The following is a 14,038-nucleotide window of genomic DNA, read 5'->3' on the forward strand; positions in this document are numbered from 1 at the left end:
ATGACCTCGCTGAATGCTTGGTCAAAAGCTGCTTGTACCTGTTGCCGAGGAACTTTGTTAAAGGTATCTATTAAGTCTAAACTTGGGTAGAAGTGTGGAGGGGAGAAAAAGGAAGAATAAAAGGAATACTAGAAAGTGGGCAGGATTGTCGATTTGTATATGCAGCGCGCTATTTGTTCGACACTTCTAAATGTCTTCGCTAGAGGAAAATTACGAGTTATATATTCTGCCCTCTCCGGGTCCTGGGATGTATAGTATGCTATCTCTGACAACGATTCCGTGACTGGATGATTTGTGACTGACTGTACTTTAATGAGATATTTAGTAACCAAGTAGTGAAGCCTTAGCTTTAAAGGTGGCTCCTTAGCCTCAGCCTCAGCTAACATGGTGTTTATGGGTGTGGAAATGCGATATCCCAGACTGACTCTAATAGCCTTATTCTGTATAATTTCAAGTCTATGAAATTTGGATGAGCTTTGAAATCAGGTGATCCATGTGAACAGTGCCTGCAAGCTTGGGGTCTAGGATGACACCTAGAAAACGAACAGTATCTGATGACAGGGCTGATCCTATCGTCGATTCTGATGACGCAGTGATTGTAGTTCCGCTTGAAGGGCGAGAAGATCATAAGTTGGGTTTTAGAGAGAGAGATTTCTAATCCTCTATCTCTGAGGAAATTCTGTATCTGATCGAGGGATTTTTGTAAGGAGTCGATAGCTTTCTGGAGGGTGGATGCAGCTGCATATATTACAATATCGTCAGCAAATTGCAGAATTTTGACGCGACTATGGAGTACTTCTGCTATTTTTCTTAGGTAAATGTTGAATAATGTCGGGCTAAGTACCGATCCCTGAGGGGTACCCTTTCGCGAAGTGCGAGGAGGAGTAAGTTTGCCATCTACAACAAACTGAACATTACGAGAGTGAATGAGGTTTTGAAGGAACTGGCAGAACCTTTTGGGGAAGCCAAGTTCCAGCAGATCTTGAATTAGGATATCAGGAATAATATTGTCAAATACCCCCTTCACGTCAATGAACAAAACCGCAGTCATTTTATTCTGAAGGAACCCTTCTTGGATTTCGGATGTTAGGATAGTGAGGTTGTCGGAGCAAGATCTGAATTTGCGGAATCCGAACTGGAAGTCAGGTATTTTAGAGACTCAGGGAGGGCTCTCGATTCCATCACCCAGTGTAATCTATTAAAAATAAGCTTTTCGAGTAGTTTGAGTACACAGGAGGTGAGAGCTATCGGTCTAATTCCACCACCGTGGGGTTTAGGGATAAGATAAACCAGCGAATGTGACCAAGACTTCGGAAAAGCACCCTCCAGAAACAGGTTGTTGAGGATTCTCAGAAGCAGTTTTTTCAGGGAAGAAGGAAGCGATTTAATGATTTAATAATCTATTCTATCAATACCAGGGCTGGACTTTACCTTAACGGAGTCAAGAGCAGCCTTGAATTCCTGAAATTGAAAGACTTTGTCCATCCAAGAGAGGGACTCAGGTGTGGAAGCGGAGTTGTCTGGGATATTTAGTGGTTCAGAATTACACGAGGGAAGACAAATGTTAGCCATTGCGATATCTATCTGTACGCTATTTACGCCCGCAGAGGGATTGGCTGACGCCAATTTACGATTTCTATACCTTTTCAGCATTCTCCAAACCTCTACAGTAGGAGTCAGAAAATCCAACGAGGAACAATATTCTCTCCATCCATCTCTTTTGGCCTTTCTCAGGATTTTCTTAGTCAGAGAAAGCTGAGCCCTATAAGCCTGATAATTTGCCACAGAGGGGTTTTTACGGTATGTCTTGCATACTCTTTTTCTAGTATGCACTGTTTCCGAACACTCCTTTGTCCACCAAGGGGCGGGAGACGGACCTGTATGAGTACCGTCCTTTTTCCGATGCTTCAGAGAAACTGAGTCCCGAGCTGGGGGAGAGAACACGCTAAGGACGTTATCAACCTGATAAAAAATACGCGGTATTGTTGCAAGGGCTCCTTATCACTCAACCCAAGAACCTCCGCCTCCAAATCTTCAGCACGTGATTGCAGAATAGAGGTAAAGTTTCTCCATTGTTCTTTCGATAATTTGTGTTTGTAAGAAAAAACTTTTACTGATCTAACCTGTCGATTAACGTAAACAATGATTGGACGGTGCCGACGGTGGTCGCTGCCCATTGTGTCTCGAAGAGTAAAAGATTCGCATAGAGGAGCCAGATTGGATGAACAAATTGCCAAGTCTAATAGAAAAGGCGTAATGCCTGGAAGAGAAATATAGGTAGGCAAATTGCGTTAATAAGCTTTAACGGGTACTGATCAAGAATGTCGACAATGCAAGACCCTGCTGAGTTAACCCGGGTCGCTCCTCAATAGGGGTGATGGGCGTTTATGTCTCCCATAAGGAGAAAGTATTCACGAGAACCAACCAGTGAAAAAAGGTCTCGCCAAGTATTTTGGCAGACGGAAGGCTTAGGTTGTCTGTAAACTCCTACAACGATTGTTCTGACGCTGGCAATCTCCAGCTCCAATCCAATGGCCTCTACAGACGGGTCCAATAGTTCTGCAAGTTTGATTTGAGAGAATAAGATTGTTTCCTTGACCAAGGCGAGCATCCCTCTGACACTGGGATCAAAGGAATCCCTTTTAAGTACTTTGAAGCCACGAACAGAGAAGTCATTAGCAGGGGTCATACACGTTTCAGTTAAAAATATAACTTCATAGTCCTCACAAAGTTTTTCTATCTCAGGTCTCTTACTTACTGCTCCCCTGCAGTTCCAGTACAAGATACCGCAACCGGGGGCAAACGCCAAAGTCTGTGTAGAAGAATTAGCCATGTGAGAGGGCTTGATAATGTGTGAGTTCTAGTAGCAAGCGGCTTATTTGTTGGATTCCCTTGCAAAGTTGAGTGTCGTTAAGAGAGGGCGGGATAAGTTCGACAAAATGATTAATTAACATTGCAAACATATTTAAAAATTGAAGATTATTATTCTGAGTAAGATTATTCCTTAGAGATTCCTCTGAAGAGGAAGTTTGCTCAAAAGAGGTGGGAGAATGGGAAAGGGGAAGGGAAGAGGGCAGGGATTGGGAAAAGGGGGGATGAGGATCGGAAGGTGAGGAATCGAAATTGAGAGTCTTACCGTTAGGAGCGTATAACATGGAATTGTGTAGGTCACGAAAGGCTTGCTGTCTTTGTGAGTACAGTTGGTCGCGTTTCATTCTTTCCTGTTCTCTTTCTCTGTTATCCTGAAACTTTTGATTCTGCGTAAAAACCCTGATATTGTGTCGGTTCTTAAAATTAGTGTTATCTCGGTGGCTACGGAGGGCTTCTGAGTATGTGCCTCCATGACTGCTAACGCAGGTCGCACCGGATGTGTTTGCACAAGCTCGCGCACAAGCCTGATCTCGAGAATCAGATGAGGAAGAAACAAATGAAAAGAATCCGTTTATTGAAAGAGAGATTGCGTTTCGTGATTTATATGTCATTCAAATCAAAAGTTTAAAGTGGGCAGAACTATACAAAGAATACCAACATTTGTTGCATAGGAGAAGGGAAACTGCCCTAAAACCTTCCCAGTATTCGTGAACAAAATTATACATCGGTAATATAAAAATACAATATAAGTACAATAAATGTCTCAAATGCATAAAAGAAACAAATAAATGGTTATCAGAGAACAGTCCTTTCTTTAAATATGCATCAGAATATACTTTGAGGTTTTACTGAGGTATTTCTTTATCATATAAAATCTTCATTATAAGAAGAATTGTCATAGTATGTTCTCGTATAATTTCTCTTGACGTAGTCAAGCTTAGAATTAGTTGTTCTTCTCTAAAGAAAGGATCGTTTGAAACATAAACATAAATCAATTAATACAAGAATATCACTTCAGATAGAATTTATATAATCTGGGAAATAATGCATCAATCTTTTATTTTTGTAACGATGCGCCCCTTACGCCAAGGCATCGTCCCCGGCCACCACCCGCCGGATGCCGCCCGACCAACCCTCCGTCGGGCGAGGACCGGACGCGGTGCGCCCACAATTTTTAATCTTTGAAACGCACCGTGTGCGCGGGAAATCCGCCGCACCGGTGCCTTCCCGCACGACGCCGACGAGCGCCGAAGCGAGCCGATCCTCGCCGAAGCGAACACGCGGGATCGCGCCGCTCCCACCACCGCACCGTCGCCTGACGATCGGCCTCCCTCCTGTCAAGCTCACCGCGCCGAGCGGTATAAAAAGCCGGCGCGCTCGACGAAAAGACACTTTGTCTTTACCACGGCTCTCCGCTATTCCTGACGAAGCTACCCTCCGAATCCTAGGGCAACACGCACAACGAGGTCCAGAGTTCTGGTTCTCGACTGAGAGTTCTCAGAGTGTTCTCGAGCTCCCTGAACACTACCCCGACGGCCACGGCACCGTGGGGTCGAGCGTGCTCGGCCTCGCCGCGAGGGTTCTCGCGACCGTGACCCCGGGATTCCGCCATCCTTCCGTATGGAATATACCGCGTTCCGTATGTCATATACCGCGTTCCGTTATTATCATATGTAGTAATCCGGTTCATATAGCATAGCTCCTGCATTCTGATATCTGTAGCCGCGTTCCGTATGTCATATACCGCGTTCCGTTATTATCACATGTATTAATTCGGTTCATATAGCATAGCTCCTGCGTTCTGATATCTGTAGCCGCGTCCCGTATGTAATATATCGCGTTCCGTATGTCATATACCGCGTTCCGTTATCGTCATATGTATTAATCCCGTTCATATAGCATAGCTCCTGCGTTCTGATATTTGTAGCCGCGTTCCGTATGTAATATACCGCGTTCCGTATGTCATATACCGCGTTCAGCTTGCGTGTAATATCGAATCTTGAATAAAGTGCATGTTACTGTCACATGGCAAATTGATTACTGTCTCTGGGCCTTTCATCGAACTCCCGATCCCGTGAACCAGTCCGCGTTCGATAAAGTCAGGCCGTTACATTTTAAATAACGAATTACTATCATCAGTCTATTAAATAATGTTATTTGTAATTTTAGTACTGATTGAGTATTACCAAACTAGTGTCTAAATCTCGGCAAAGCATTATATTATATCATGAGTGATTACTACAACATAAGCTATATACATGACATGAGCAACAACAGAAACATAAGCGATAAGTTTCTCACTGAGTTTACTGAACTAAATCTTGAACTAGGCAGTCTTTGATTGACACATTAATTCACCACAGCATGAACATAATACTAGATAACTAATAATTCGCAAGATATTTATTAGAAGATTATAAAGTAATTGAATAAGAACTTATATAGCAACGCACGGAAACGGTTATTCGATAGTTTTATTACAATGCCAGGAACGATTTATATATTTCGCAAAGAACGCATTCTCATTTAGTACGTAATACAAGTGAATGTAACGAATGTCCGCAAATTAAAGTAATAAACGATTGTTTAGGATTAAGGTAAAATCAGGTGGCAGGGCGCTGTTGCGAAAGTAATCGCCCCTGGCGCAAGCACAAACAACCCTCGGGCTTGACTCGACCTTATCCGAGATCACCCGAGTATCGCGCTACCGTTTCGACAGCGCGATTGCAAAACGCGCACGCGTATTCCGAAATATGTATACCGCGCAACGCGTTACATCGCGGATCGATGTGATTCGCCCTTCGTGAGGCCCATACCCCCGCCGAGGGTCTCCTATCGGGACGAAGGATAATCGATATCGATCCGCGCTTTCTTCTGTTCTCTGCCGCGACAAGAGACACATCGAGCCGGGCGTTCGCGACATTGTGCCTATCGGGAGTGGTCTCGACCGCCAGTGCGTGAAGTCCGTAATCAAGTTTCATCGCGAGCCGCATCCGTGAGATCGCCGCGTGAAACATCTCGAATCGCTCTTTCGCTCGTGCCGCGAAGAGTGAGCCGTTTTCCGACTGCGAGGAGTTCGGTACTCGGGAACGCGAGACGCCCTGTGCGAGGGAGTTTCGAGCGTACAAGTGTTGTCGCGAGCGGCCTTAGTCGTCGCGCAATATCTCTCGTCAGACGAGATTGACGAGTTGTCGCCCGCACTCGAGTGGGCAACGAGCATAAACATATCACGTGATCACCGCGTGCGGTACCGTGATCCTCATCTAAAAGACCGTACAGACGGCGAACGAGACCGTCACCTGCAGTCAGCCCGGGTATCGTGATTGCAACAAGTGTTGTGATAACCGAGCGTAAGTGCAAGCAAGCACTTCTCAATAACTCAGCGCAGGGAGCTCGATCCCGATATCGACCCCTCTCTCGCGGCCATTTTGTCGTGCCGCGCCGTTCGTGAACACGGACCATCATCGTGAATGTAAAGCGTATCGTAATTGTGTAAAAAGCGAACTCACTATTGCGTATCCGAGACAAAAGGAAAGCCTGAGCATCTCGCACCTCGTGACCGCGGTCGCTCGTCTGCTTCGCGCCAAGATATCCGTTGACCGCGAGCAAGATCTCCGGACGCGAGGGCGGTCATCTACCGCTCTACAAGATTTCCGTTTCGCGAGCCACGCAGACAGAAGGAGCGACTCAAGATTTCCGTCCCGCCATCCCGCGAATGCTCCGGGTGCTCGGGTGCGTGAATGCGAGAAGTACTCTATGTGCAATAAAGTGTGTTGATCAGAATAACCCGGCAAGCGTTTTTTGAACCCTCTTTTCGCTACCTCCTTGGTTCTTGCCCCGCGCCCTGGACAGGGTGGTCCCGGCATACTTCGTGTCCCGAGGATACCTCGGTCGCGCACGAAACAACGATAAAGAATATGATATAATCAATTATAATGAAACAATCGCATGAAAGAAAGAAATAAAGTTTTTTCCTTGTAACTAAAATGGTTGCAACCAAAGGATTAATTATTTAATATACTTTAGACTGAGCTCAGTGTTACAATCAGACTCGAAATTAACTTTTAATCTCTTTTAAAAAGACGAGGAAGTCTTCCTCTCGCTTGCTCTCGTGATCTCTGCGAATTGTAAGCTCAAAGGGTAACCTTGAGAGGATTGATTATCTCTCTCGTAACGGTAGACGAATGTCTAACGTTCCCACTCAAGTATATTTAAACAGGTTACCTTTTGTTTGATGATAACATCACGTAAGATGTTCACACACGAGTATATATCGAAAATACCAATCCAAAACCTCGTTTATCCAAGACTTCAAAAGGGCGTTTTATCTCATGCCGAAAAGGCTCTCTCGAACGTTCCAGAAAATGGCTGCCTTCCTCGAGCCTTCCACGTGCCGGCATGGCTCGCCAGGACGTATCTCGCTGGCTTTCTCTCGGTGACGATCGTTGTTGTCCTTTTTCGATTCGTATATGTTTCACAATTATCCTGTTTATTGCACACGGATATAGGCCGATCTCGGATACTTTACAACTTAACTGCGAAAAGATGATGCAATTATGCGACTCGAACTTATGTATCACGCACGATGTATCACGTACGAAGTCTGGGAGACGAATGCTCGCTCGCCCGGGCTGCGCGCCCCTCCTAACATGCTCACGCAAGCGCGCGGGAAGCGGGAAGCCCGCGCTCGGCCGTCTCAAACGCCTGGGTTACTACGCGGTCGGGACCAATTCCGCGCACACGCAAACATTCGCGCGTTCCGACCTACCGCAAGATGAACGCCATAGATGGCTGCACCAACACAATCTCTTTCTCTCTCTTTCTTTCTCTCTTTATACGTTGATTTCAAACAGATGCGTTGGTTAAAAACTCATAAGGGTTGCTATTCGCATAGGAATTAGCATTAAGAGACTGACTCTGCTACCGAGATTTGGACGGCGAGTTAATGTCGGGTGACGATTGACTCGGCAGTTGCGAATAATCTTCTAAAGATCGGTAACTATAATTAGCCGTCGAGGGTCGCCTCCCTCGACTCTTGCGCGCGCTTGCGGGAGAGGTATGTTCTCGCCGTATGCGATATTATATACCAGTTTTTGTTTACCAAGAGCTGGACAGCTAGGTGAAATAGGCAAATGTTCGGTCCCACAGTTACCACAAACGGGAGGAAGTTCCTGACGAGGACATACCTCGTCCACCTTATGTTTAATTTTAGCACATCTGATGCAACAGGGATTTCCTTTGCAGTTGGCACCGACATGGCCAAATCGGTAGCACGAAAAACATATTAATACCCGCGGAATGTAAGGCACAACCGGTATCTTTGTTTTGAAAAGAGCTACTTCCTTAGGAAGTTTTTGGCTTTCGAACTTTAACATTAAAGTTTTGGACGGAACGAACTTAAAAGTGCCATCGTCTTCCCTGATTTTTTTGTTCATACGACTAATCTAAAAAATCTTAGCCGAAGACTCAAATTCTGTTTCTAATTCGCTTAGCGCAAATTCGATCGGGATGTCTCTGACAATGCCTACCCTTATTACTCTGAAGGATGGGATAAACGCAGTCAAGTTCTTTTGCTTTAACAAGGGATGATTGATAACGCTATTGGCTGCTTTAGCCGTATAAAAAATGACCATGACTTTGTTGTTTCCCACTTGTTTACATTCGACAATGTCTTTTTTAAAAGAGGCGCTAATCATGCGCGAAATTTGCAGGGAATGAAGGCAGAAATTCGTTTGGACATGCTGAAAATATACAATGAAAGGTTTCTCGTCGATAACACAATAGCGATTAGTTACTTTACTTGGTTCCGAGGGAAGGGGGATCGACGCCGCAGGGGGAGCCCCGCCGCTGTCGAGCTGCTCCGCATCGGAATCCTTCGCCGGGATATTACGAGTGTCGCAGGGGATCTTTATTCTATCTACAGTCATACCTTTGGTATCTGCCGATCACTTTTGGCCGCGCGGTGGGTCAATGTTCATGGCATTGTTTACGTTACATACGTTCGTATTGGCTGCGAGGGGCCTTACATCTATGCTAACCGTTGACTCGGGGGAAAGGACGAAGTCCAAATTCTCGCCACCGTTGTTGTCTTTGCGACTCTTTTGCTTCTTCTTCCCCATATTTATCACTCGTTCAGTTTTAATAAATTCGGAAGCACGAGGTATCTTATGCGCATCGGGAAGGGAGTGAGATCGAGAGCGCGAGTGAGATTGATGCACGACTCAAAGCTCGAACGTGAACGCGAGCGAGATCGCGATCGCGAGCCAGAATACGAATCCGACACTATTGCTGAATTTTCTGTCGCTTTTTCGAAAAAAACTGTCGAAATCACTGCGAGATACGGACAGGCATCACCGCCGGTCCGCCTCTTCCGAGAAGTTTTCCTTTACAGGGGCCGAAGCCGCCTGCATAATCGTATAAAACCTATCACTAGCAAGGATATACGATTTAACACAGTTAATAAAATAAGAAAAGGGGAAGCCCCAATAAGTCTCTTAAAGCTACCCAAAATACAAGTTAAACACACGCCCGAATAATACACACGCAATAACGCAAGGTTAAAACTGCGCAGAATCGCAGGGAGGGAAAGCACGTCCGTACTTGTCGAGCGCTCACCGTCGAATCCACCCGGTGCCTCGGCGAAATGCCACATTTTCATACAAAATAAAATAAAATAATAAATGATACGCATTTTAAGATTTCGGTAGGCCCCCTGGAGATTTCGCGGTCGCTCTCCTAGTTTGCCCGTGGGCGCGAACCCGCGCCTTGTGACGGCGGCGGAGCGCTGCGCGAACCCGCGGCGAACCGTCACGTCACAATATATATATACACATTACTTCATTAATTGAGTACAAATGTAAATGTAAAATATGATTAAATTGCATTAAATGTTAATTAGAGCAAATTTTTGTATTTGTCGTTTTCCTAGGAATCCTCCTCGAAACAGATTACTCAACTAAAATCAGATCTTGAAAATGTGACGAGTAAATTGACTGTGGCTACCAACGATTTAGCAAATCTTCAAATGTCCTTGGAAAAGGAGCAATCAAGTAATTCCTCCTTATGTCTGGAACTGGCACATCTACGAGAATTTTTTGAATCTGAACGAGCGGCAGTAACCGAGTTGAGAGTTTTTCTCGAAAAAGAAAGAGACGAGAAGGACTCCGCCTTATTAAGGAATGCCCAGATGTCACAAGACATAGAAATTGTGAAACAGGAAAATCGGCAACATAAGATCGAGAACATGGAATTGCAGAGCAAAGTGGAGAATCTGGAGGATGATTTAATGGGTAAGGTGAAAGAAGCAAAACAGATGATAATCACATTAAAAGAATTTGAGCAAAAAATCATGAAGTTAGAAGAAGCAGAACGTACAAGAGAAAAATTGGAAGGAAATGAAAAAATACTAAAAAGCAGCTTGTTAGATCTAGAAGAACAAATAAGCGAAAAGAATAAGGTAAATGGTCACAACTTATAGAGTGTATAGCAAAACATGTTTCAAAAAACTTTCTGAAAGATAACTTGGAAATTAATACTGAAATGTAAAATTGAAATCATTCAGAAATATTTCTTAAACGTTTCATCAAAATAATATATCATGGAAATCTTTTCAAAAAATAACTTAGAAATTAATATTGAAATGTAACATTGAAATCATTCAGAAAGTATTTCTGAAATGCTTCATCGATATCATTTACGACCCTCTTCACTGAAATATTTCTGAAATATTACGAAACATTTCAGAGAAATATTTGGTACGTAATGTCAAAATACATATCATTGAAAACTTTCCGAAAGATAACTTTGACAATAATATTGAAATGTAACATTGAAATTATTCAGAAAGTATTTCTGAAACGTTTCATTGAAATCATTTATGACCTTTTTTACTGAAATATTTCAGAAATATTTTAAAACATTTCAGAGAAATATTTCGTACGTAATCTCTAAAGCCCGCATCAGACTATATGGATTTATGATTAAAATAGCAATTATTTATTGTAATTGTTATTTTATTATATTATTATTATTTTTATTATTTTATTTTATTATTTTTATTTTATTTTTATTATTTTTATTATTTTATTTATTTATTTATTTATTATTTTACTTTTACATTCGCGATAAATGAACAGCGCGCGAGAGAAGTGATCCGATGTGCCGATGTGGTCGCGCGATGAGCAACGGAACGCTACTTTCACGCGCGAGCATCGTCGCCCCTCCCTCTCACCGAGATGGGTGTCCGATTCGCGTTGATTGCGACTTCGATAATCGCAACCAGTTCGGCTTCAATCGAGATGCTTGGTTATTCTGCACGATTGATTTATTTAAAATTGGCGCAGTTTTACATGCGCGTGCGACCACTGAGCATGCGCATGTGGCCGCAGGGCACGTTCAGTGTTCAGTGCAGTTCAGTGTTGCTACATGTCGTCGGTATGACAGGAATCATAACCTGATTCCTGTCAACTTTAACGATTAATATCTCGCGTCGCGGGGCAGAGCGACACTTTTTTCTGCCAGATTCATTCGTTTCGTGCAAAAACGCGTCGAATAAGCCTACGTTCATCAAAATCGGAGGTGAGGGGTGTAAACTGAATAATTACCATCATCGCGAAATATTGCGAAGCCCTCAACGTTTGTGTCGGCTTGTTGGGATGTAAGAACGTTTCTGAATCTCACGCTGTTGCCGATTCGTCGACTTTCTTGGTGAGTACAAAGTATTGCATGGAATTTTTGCTTTAAATTTTATGGTGAGAGAGAAGTAACGATTCCTCTGGAAAAATTCTTACAATTAGATTATCAATTTCTTTTCTCGCTGTGAGACACCTTGCCAGTTGAATATAAACTTTGCCTCCAGACAAAGAGAGTGTGCTCGCATAACTGATATAAGGGTTTATTTGTTGCAGGTTGCGTTGGAAGGAGTCTGAGAATGACGTTCTCGGTAAAAATAATAATAATGATTTACCGAAAAGTATTCCAGCCTACAAGTTTCTTACTGCTGATGAGAAACTGGAATATTTATGCGGTAAGAATATAATACGTAAAATACATTCCCGTAATAAAAAAATCATTGCTTACTACAAGCAATAGTATTTTAGTACGTACTTGTAATAATACACTGTTCCACAAATATTGACATTTTTGCTTCCTCATAGAGGTTGAAGCTTTGTTTTCGTGAAAAAAATTTTTTTTAGGTATCTTTGTAACGCTTTTGTTATCCGTTTATGCTCTAACTTCCGTAATTTTTAAGATTTCGGGATGCATTTTTTTTTAATCGATAGAGTATCATATGTAAGGAAGATTGGGATTGAATTTGGTGATAATCGGTAAAGCGGTTCTTTTTTAATAAAATTTATAATTTTTGTAGAAATGTTTGTGGTTGCTCTAACTTTTGCAAATTTTGAGATATCGGTCTGTTTCTAATTTTATTATATTCGTTGGCTGTTACATTCGTATATCAACAGTCAAAAATCAACAGGAAATCATTGGTCGCTCGTTGGAGAGATAAAATTATATTGAATTGTGTACAAAATTATCGTGTAATAAAATATATTTTTTTCTTGTTTTAGAATCAAACGCATTAATAATGAGCAAATTGAACAGGATGATATTTCAAAAGACAAAAACCGAGACTAAATGCAATGATGATAAATCAGGAACTGATCAAAAATATTCAACGGAAGAAATTAAACAAGCCAAAGGATATTTAATATATGATTATTTTCTGTTAAAGGATATAAATGCTGTAGAAGAATTTAAAAAACTGTTAAAGAATAAAACGTTTACTGTACCTCAAGGGGTAATTAATTTAAGTTTCATAAAAAGCAATTTTATTTTTTATCTGCGATCAATGTCATATACAAACAATGTTTTCAGGCACAAACGTTATTACAACGTGGTGGCAAAAAATTGAAAGTATTCATAAATTATATAATGCAAGATATTTTTGTGGATGAAGTAGCTGTCAAATATAGTTATAAAGGACAAGGAGAAAGGAAAAAAACCATTTAAACATCTTCTACTTAAGGATTGTGTATTAAGTAAGTAATCTCTTAAACTTGGTTTTTTTCTAAAAATAAATTTCAATTTTATTGGTAAAAATTCGTGACTATTTATAGAAGCTGCACATCTATTTTCATCGAATGCTACTGATGAAAGCATTAAAAAGCAGATCAGTACTTGGCTGGCAGGTGCGACTTTACGACTGAAGCGGAAAACGTAAGTTATATGAATATTCAGTCATGTTTATGTCAGTTTTATTTGATTATAAACTACAGTTTTAGATTAGATGTTTGTTTTAAATTGTCTTTCTAATTTTTAGCATAAAAATGGAAGACAAAGAAAACAAAACGGACGGAGACCCAACATCTTGAATGCGCGGTCTCGAGAGTAGTTGAGAGTCACTTCCTTTTTTTTACATATAATATATGTAATAATATGCGTTTATCTTTCTAAGCTATGTATATATATATTTTTTTTTTACACGCATGTGATATATAATAAGATAAGTTTATCTTTCTAAGGTATATACAGGGTGGGCCACCAAAAACGAAACAAGCGTGTTTTTTGGTATTTAACTTAATTAATTTGAAAAACGCTCAGACATTCTCTTATGGGGTTGAACTTTGGTGATTCAAATTAAAGTTGACATGTCTGAGCGTTTTTCGTATTAATTGAGTTAAATACCAAAACACGTTTGTTTTGTTTTGGCCCACCCTGTATATATATTTTTTTACACACACATGTGATATATAATAAGATGAGTTTATTTCTCTAAGGTATATATATATATATATATATATATATATATATATATATATATATATATACATATATTTCTTTTTACACATGTGATATAGTATATATTAATATGCGTTTATTTTTCTAAAGTATATATATACTTTTTCCACATAAATGTGATATATATAATAAGATAGTTTATCTTTCTAAGGTATATATATATTTTTTTTACGCACACATGATATATAATAATCATAGTTTATTTCTCTATTATAAGGTATTAATTTGTGATATTAAAACTGTTAAGTGTTACAAGACACAAAGAAAATTTATTATGTATGTCAATAACATTGTTACATATATTATGTACTGTTATGGACTGTTAGTTGTAAACTGTTGCAACAGTGTAGGTACTATCACAATTAAA

At 41.1% G+C, this 14,038-nt stretch overlaps 1 protein-coding gene and 1 long non-coding RNA gene across 4 annotated transcripts in view; both read left to right on the forward strand.

The window, feature by feature from the left end:
• Positions 1 to 14,038, forward strand: part of LOC143902823 (uncharacterized) — a 243,254-nt gene that overhangs the window by 221,680 nt on the left and 7,536 nt on the right. For all 3 annotated transcript variants that reach the window (XM_077416003.1, XM_077416002.1, XM_077416004.1), the window contains exon 6: positions 9,800 to 10,327. In XM_077416003.1, coding sequence (XP_077272129.1) covers positions 9,800 to 10,327 — 528 coding nt within the window. The remainder of the gene's footprint in view (positions 1 to 9,799; positions 10,328 to 14,038) is intronic.
• LOC143902833 (uncharacterized) lies at positions 10,366 to 13,351 on the forward strand. The gene is made up of 6 exons (XR_013258496.1): positions 10,366 to 11,577; positions 11,778 to 11,896; positions 12,441 to 12,670; positions 12,748 to 12,911; positions 12,990 to 13,089; positions 13,193 to 13,351. It is a non-coding gene; the product is annotated as an uncharacterized LOC143902833 (long non-coding RNA).

The sequence above is a fragment of the Temnothorax americanus genome, unplaced genomic scaffold (genome assembly GCF_048541705.1).
Source record: "Temnothorax americanus isolate GAGA-0224 unplaced genomic scaffold, ASM4854170v1 Scaffold40, whole genome shotgun sequence".
Taxonomy (NCBI): Eukaryota; Metazoa; Arthropoda; class Insecta; order Hymenoptera; family Formicidae; genus Temnothorax; species Temnothorax americanus.